Source organism: Haliotis cracherodii, unplaced genomic scaffold (assembly GCF_022045235.1).
Source record: "Haliotis cracherodii isolate W230 unplaced genomic scaffold, xgHalCrac1.p SCAF_4, whole genome shotgun sequence".
Taxonomy (NCBI): domain Eukaryota; kingdom Metazoa; phylum Mollusca; class Gastropoda; order Lepetellida; family Haliotidae; genus Haliotis; species Haliotis cracherodii.
In genome coordinates, this window is record NW_027266297.1 from 42,997,746 (window position 1) to 43,005,245 (window position 7,500).

Consider the following 7,500-nt stretch of genomic DNA (forward strand, 5'->3'; position numbering starts at 1 on the left):
ATGTTTGTACCATTAATCACATTTCTACTTACCAGTCTCCCAAAATGATACCAGGACTCGCACATGTCTGCTATTTACCCAAATGAAGGCAATATGCAAATAAGGTAAATGGCTTTAGGCCATGTTTGAAGGGAGAAAAAAAAAGTGTGTCAGAAGTGGGATTTGAACCCACGCCCACATTCGTGGATCAGAACACCCGTATCTCCACTACAGGAGAAGGTCTGATGCAATACCTTGAGTCTGGCGCCTTTTTTTTTTTTTCTTGATAAAATTTATTCACAGGAATATAATACAAACGCAGACAGTGCTGACACTGCCACCACAAAAATAAAATGGTTATCACAGAAGTAGGGTGGCAGTGGATAACATTCCGATTCTACAGAAAGAAAATATGAGAAATAGTCTTTTACATTTGATTATCTAAACACGTCTTTACAGATACAAAAAGATGAATGCAGATTGAACACGTTCTTCATACGTTACATGTTTCTATTCTAGAGGAGGTTTGAGAACAATCTCATTTCCATCTAATGTGATAAATGTATTGGTCATTATATATCTTTGAATAAAGATATGTAATTGATTCATTTTTGAATAGTGAAACAACAAAAGGCTGAAATGCCGCTTAATCAAAGATTTGAAAAAAGCTTTCATGTGAAATGAGATTGTTTCCTGACTCATAATAACTCTTCTTTTAAATACAGCAATGCGATATATTGACAATACAATGTTCATGAACGGTTTACATGACAACTTCTTTTCTGGCAGGAATCCGAACAGTAACCAGAGATTTAACTGTCCAAGACTAAACCCTGAATCTTGACAAACATCTGTCAACATGTCAATTAATAGAGATTGCAAGGAAGATAACTCTTGGCAGAAGATAAACAAATGTAAAATATCCTCTGTTTCATTTTGACACACAGGACAAACATCAGTGTTTGACAATCCAATTTTGCACAGTTTATCATATGTAAAGATAATATTGTGAGCAATTTTAAAATCCAACTGTATAGAGTCTGTTGATTTATCTTTCTGCCACACATTCAGCCAAATATCTTTCCAATTAATGTCCAAAGCAATATTATTCCAAAAAGAAATAGCAACTGGCTTTTTGAAGTGTTTTTGTCTGAATATTTCGTAGCAAAATTTAGCTGTTAAAACTTCAACTGACATGTCCTGTCCATCAATCGTGCAGAAGATGTCTCCAGAGGGAAGGTTTTTGCCGACATCAGACAAAATGATATTTTTCCATTCTGATGGAAGCGCGTATAAAATGATTGCATAGCATTGTTGTATAGTGTTTTTGTCCATTTCAGGTAAAGTATCACGTACAATGTCTACAATAATTTGTGAGGACATGAATTTTGGAATAACTTCAAAACAAATATGTTTAATACAAATAATTCCACTTGAAATAAACGATTGAAACATTAGAGTTTTTCCATTGAAAGTAATTAATGGATTTTTGAAAAGTGGTTGATTCATGATATCATCTACATTTTGAAGCAAGGGTCTTTTCCCTCCAGTAATTTCATTCCATGCAGATAAAAGCTCAGCATAACATGGGCTTATGTCTTGTAAATCACCCTTATTATGTTCAAGAGATAAAACATGAATTCCCAAGTTCATTTTCAGAAGATGTGACATAAAATATAGCATTGTTTGTTTCCAAATACAATTAAGCTGGGAATTAGCAAAAGCCCTCAGCAACTTAAGTCTCAGTGCATATTTTTTAAAACACAACTTTGGTATATTCAGACCACCATCTAAACAAATACCAATACAGGTATCTGATGTTATTTTGGCAGTTTTATTGTGCCACAAGAATTTACTAAACATATGAGTAAATCTATGCTCAACCCATTGTGGGACAGGTAGTACAGTAAACGCATACCATAAGCGGGAACTCATAAGGATATTTATTACAACTGCTCTACCCTGTAAAGTAAGTTGTCTACGTAACCATGAATTTAACAATGTTTGAATTTTGTCCATTTTCTTTCTCCAATTCAACGTTTCACACATTGCTTTATCCTTGCCGAAATAAATGCCTAATATTTCAACACAATCTTTTTTGATTTTAACCGGGACGTTGATTGAACAGTCACGAAGGTTATTTTTACCCAACAACAAAACTTCTGATTTTTCGATGTTGATTTTTGCTCCCGTTCCTTCACAGTATGAGTTAACTGTGCTAAATGTTTCTTCGACGGAGTTGACATCTGAAACAGTGATTGAAGTGTCATCAGCATGTTGATATATCAAAGAATAAATGTCATTGTTGATACTTATTCCGTGGATTTCAGGATTGTTCTTAACTAGGAGATTAAGTGGCTCTGACACCAAAACGTACAGCATGGAGCTCATTGGATCTCCTTGACGAACACCACGAGTTAAAGGAAAATAAGGCGTCAAATGGCCATTGCATTTAACAGAACTATGTATATCAGTATAGAGAATTTTAATCCATGAAATGAAGAAATCTCCAAAGTTAAATTTTCTGAGAATTTGAAATAAGTATTGATGTGAGACCCTGTCAAAAGCTTTCTCTTGATCTATTTTGATGAGATATGAATCATCATCATCACGATTATTTACAATGTCAATAACATCTCTTAGGGAGTGAAGGTTGTTAGCTATGTCTCTTCCTGGTACACAGCAAGATTGTTCAGGGGAGACAATTGAGGACATGACAGTTCGTAATCTTAATGACAACACTCTGGATATTAGTTTACAATCTACATTTATCAATGAAATAGGCCTGTAACATTTAATGTCTCTCTTGTCACCTTTCTTTTTATAAAATAAACTAATTATGCTCTTTTTCATGGTACGTGAAAGACTGTTTTCTTTGTGTACACAATCAACAACTTGTATGAAGAAGGGGCATAAAATGTTCCAAAACTTCAAATAAAACTCAACTGTTAGACCATCTGGGCCTGGTGATTTATTTTTCTGCATACCTTTGAGTGCCACGGTAAGCTCACTCTGAGAAATATGTACTTCGCATGAATTCCTCTCATCTTCGGAAAGCTTGTCCTTGATATTATTAACAATGTCCTGTTGTTTTTCTACATTACAGTGTTCAGCAGTGAATAAAGAGGAGCAAAATTGTTGAGCAGTATCCAAGATAGCCTCTGTGTTGTTGGCTATTGTACCGTCTCCTCTGAATAATTCTTTGATCGAGTTTGCTTGCTGTTTTGTTTTTTCTAGATTTAAAAAGTATGAGGTATTTCTGTCGGAATCGAGCGTCCACTGGGCCTTTGACCTGAGAATGGCTCCTTTGCATTTGTTAATCTCGTATGTCTCCAGCTCATTTTCTATTGATTGTAAAACAGAAGATACATAGCCAGGAATGGAGGATATCTTATGATATTCCATTCTAAGCTTATTTTGAATTTTAAAATAATCAGCTTTTTCGTGATTGCTTTTTTTGGATGCATAATACCTGGAAAACTTTTTGAACTGATATTTTAAGTTATCCCACCATATCAATGGTTCAGTTTTAAGTAAAGGGCACCCTTTTGCCTCTTCTATTATTTCAGTGATCTTTTGATAGAATGTGCAATCGTCAAGAAGCTGATTATTAAAAATCCATACACCAGGACCCCTTTCTATAGGAGAAAAGTCTAACCTTGATACAACAATGTTGTGATCACTCACAGAGGAATATCTAATGTAACAGTTGATCATATTTGAAATAAAGTTTCTTGAAACAAATATCAGATCGATCCGAGATTGTTTAATAACTCCTAATACAGACTGTATTCGAGAAAACTCTTTTTTGTCATAGTTCTTGTACCGCCATATATCAATTAGGTTGTTTTTGTGAAGAAAGGTGTTTAACACATTGCTACTTTGGATGTTAAATGTTGTGTTATTGGGACCTTTATCAAGTGAAGGATCAAGAATTTCATTAAAATCTCCAGCGCAAATTAAATGCTCATGATTAACCCATTTCATTAAATCATTGAAAAATAGTATTCTCTCTCTAGGATCGTTTGGGGCATACACATTTAATAAAATCACTGTTTTATCTTCAAGAGATAGAGACGCCTTTAGTAGTCTTCCATCAATGTCTTTTTCAAGCATGGCCACATTTTCTTCAAAGTCAGGAGAGATCAAAAGAGCAACTCCTTTTCTAGCATTACCAGCATTAGAGTATAAAATTGTTCCTGGCCATAAATATTTATATTTTTCAATGAATTCATCAGACCAAAAGGTCTCCTGCAAAAAGGCAATATTGACATGGGAGTTCGTTAGTAGAGAGAATACATTTTGCATTTTTGTGACATCACGGAGTCCATTCACATTCCATGACCATGTTGTGACCATTGCAAATATAAATATGAAATGTATGTACAAACACATTGTTAGTTTATACACCGTTCTCAGACACGCCAGATATTTCTCGTCGATCGTTAACCTTTTCTTCTTTCTTCTTCTTTTGTTCATCTTTTTTACTTTCTCTCAATTTATTTTTTAAGTCATTGTTCTGAAGTACACAGTCTGTGATCTTGGGTTGTATTTTATTTCTTCTTCCTCTTTTCTTCGAAGATTTGTTCCATTTAAAAGGTGTTATATTTTCATGTCCATCTTGAGGCAACGACTGTCTCATTGTCTTATCATCACTCTCCATGTCATCTCCAACACGGTTATTTGTACAAGGAATTTCAGAGGCTTGATCAAGTTTTTCGTCTTCATTTTCTTCTCCTTTTTCCTCTATTGGTCCATCTTTGTTTCTTTTCTTTTCTTCAGGCTCAAAGTCCTCAACAGATGTATCATCATTATCTAAAGGATCTTCATCCCAGGACCTTTCAGGGGCTAGTTCCTTTTCTTGCTCCGACTCGTCTGACATGCTGTACTGACCGTTGTCTTCCTCGTCTAGGAAACAGCTGCAGCTACCAATAGGTAGAGAGCACAGTTCACAACTACGTTTAAGTCTTCTTTCTGTGTTGCAGTTTTTGGCAATGTGGCCATGTCCGTTGCACTTAAAGCATTTGGTATTTGGGCATTCTTTAACCATATGGTCTCCCGAGTTGCATTTAAAACACAATCGTTCTTGATTATTATGAATGACTCGAAAGTATCGATAACCATCTAATGTGTTGAAACCCATGGAGTATGGCAAGGATTTACACTCAGGGGGGAAAGCGACGCGCACATACCTGGTACCATCAAAAATGCTAGTGCCTTTCAGGGTCCTGTGTTTAATATCACTTTTCAAAGTGATACCCCTTTTGATCAACATGTTTTCAATTTCCTCATCATCAATGTAGGGTGGAAGGTGTAGGAATGATACTATGACGCTTTCACAATGAAGTAACCTGAAGTTAATCGGTGTACCTCCTATTTTCAAGTCATCAGTTTCTGCAAGAATCCTTGCCTCGTTACTGTCTGGGACAGTGACATCATAGCATTCTGTTCCTTTTAGGACGCACGCCCATACATCGGACACATATTCCAATAGCGCACAAGATAATACACTAGCACTAATCACTTTGTTGTTACCAACATTCACTTCAATAGTGCAATCTTTCAGATATTTTCTCTTTTGTTTGGTGTCCGCCATTTTGAACCCAGTGAGCGTGGGAGATTCAAAGACAACCAAAGTCAATAGCATGCACAAACGTGCATGCAAATGTTTAAGGTCTTCGGACAACTACATATCAAAGTGTTGCCTACCTTGTTAGCGTAAATCTGGTATTCCACGGAACTTGTGAACGATTTAATCTGAGAATCTGTGTTGCTCGATCGTCAGCACGTCCACACACCTCCGAAGCCAGACCAGAACACCCGTATCTCCACTATGGGAGAAGGTCTGATGCAATACCTTGAGTCTGGCGCCTTAGACCGCTCGGCCATCCTGACAACGATGTTGAAAGTGATAACTCTACGCTTTTGTACAGACAAACCATGGACAAACATGTTGCCGTTTTTCAGACATATTGATTCTACCTACAACCCTGCATGCATTGGGGATAGTTTCACAGCTACTAATTTCATTCAATCTGTGTTCTTGTCAATTTCACGCTTTTCCCTTTCAACGTAAGGGATGTGATGGATTGACTCTTCATGCAACTCTCGATTGTCACGAGGTTTGGGCTTGCCATATGGTCTTCACACGTTTCAAAGAAATAACAGTGTTGCACGTTCAGGTTGTCTTCACATGCATGGTGGAGCATGATTTTAAGGATTAGGCTCTCTGTTAAAAGATACCATACTCGCCGTTGGACATTTCAACTTGTCCGCCTGGAGATTGGTGTAAGGAGACATATTTGTATGTGAGGTTGAAATGAACCTTCAATAATATTAAGCAGGTTGCTGCCCATAACACACTGTCGCCCAGGAGGAAGTAGGTGAGCAGTCAAGCGGGGAAAGTCCTATTGATTAGGAGAAAATCAGCCTAGCTATTAAAACCAACTCCGATGTCAGCACCCGTGATAGCTCAGTTGGTAGAGCGGAGGACTGTAGTGGCAATGCTGTAATTGGCAATCCTTAGGTCGCTGGTTCAAATCCGGCTCGCGGGACAACTTTTTGTATCAATCACCAATTTATGAAGAACGAACATCGTTTCATTTGCATGTTTGTACCATTAATCACATTTCTACGTACCAGTCTCCCAAAATGATACCAGGACTCGCACATGTCTGCTATTTACCCAAATGAAGGCAATATGCAAATAAGGTAAATGGCTTTAGGCCATGTTTGAAAGGAGAAAAAAAAAGTGTGTCAGAAGTGGGATTTGAACCCACGCCCACATTCGTGGACCAGAACACCCGTATCTCCACTATGGGAGAAGGTCTGATGCAATACCTTGAGTCTGGCGCCTTAGACCGCTCGGCCATCCTGACAACGATGTTGAAAGTGATAACTCTACGCTTTTGTACAGACAAACCATGGACAAACATGTTGCCGTTTTTCAGACATATTGATTCTACCTACAACCCTGCATGCATTGGGGATAGTTTCACGGCTACTAATTTCATTCAATCTGTGTTCTTGTCAATTTCACGCTTTTCCCTTTCAACGTAAGGGATGTGATGGATTGACTCTTCATGCAACTCTCGATTGTCACGAGGTTTGGGCTTGCCATATGGTCTTCACACGTTTCAAAGAAATAACAGTGTTGCACGTTCAGGTTGTCTTCACATGCATGGTGGAGCATGATTTTAAGGATTAGGCTCTCTGTTAAAAGATACCATACTCGCCGTTGGACATTTCAACTTGTCCGCCTGGAGATTGGTGTAAGGAGACATATTTGTATGTGAGGTTGAAATGAACCTTCAATAATATTAAGCAGGTTGCTGCCCATAACACACTGTCGCCCAGGAGGAAGTAGGTGAGCAGTCAAGCGGGGAAAGTCCTATTGATTAGGAGAAAATCAGCCTAGCTATTAAAACCAACTCCGATGTCAGCACCCGTGATAGCTCAGTTGGTAGAGCGGAGGACTGTATAAACCGTTCATGAACATTGTATTGTCAATATATCGCATTG

At 37.6% G+C, this 7,500-nt stretch overlaps 1 protein-coding gene and 2 non-coding genes across 3 annotated transcripts; 1 reads left to right on the top strand and 2 right to left on the bottom strand.

The window, feature by feature from the left end:
- Window positions 1-4,381: 4,381 nt before the first annotated feature.
- On the bottom strand, window positions 4,382-5,029 carry LOC139479428 (uncharacterized). The gene has a single exon (XM_071262280.1). The coding sequence runs from the start codon at window positions 5,027-5,029 to the stop codon at window positions 4,382-4,384; it is 648 nt and encodes a 215-aa protein (XP_071118381.1).
- Window positions 5,030-6,440: 1,411 nt separating this feature from the next.
- Trnay-gua (transfer RNA tyrosine (anticodon GUA)) lies at window positions 6,441-6,533 on the top strand. Its single transcript has 2 exons — window positions 6,441-6,477; window positions 6,498-6,533. It is a non-coding gene; the product is annotated as a tRNA-Tyr (tRNA).
- A 200-nt stretch (window positions 6,534-6,733) lies between these two features.
- Trnal-caa (transfer RNA leucine (anticodon CAA)) lies at window positions 6,734-6,857 on the bottom strand. Its single transcript has 2 exons — window positions 6,820-6,857; window positions 6,734-6,779 (listed from the first exon to the last, which is right to left on the bottom strand). It is a non-coding gene; the product is annotated as a tRNA-Leu (tRNA).
- Window positions 6,858-7,500: the final 643 nt, after the last annotated feature.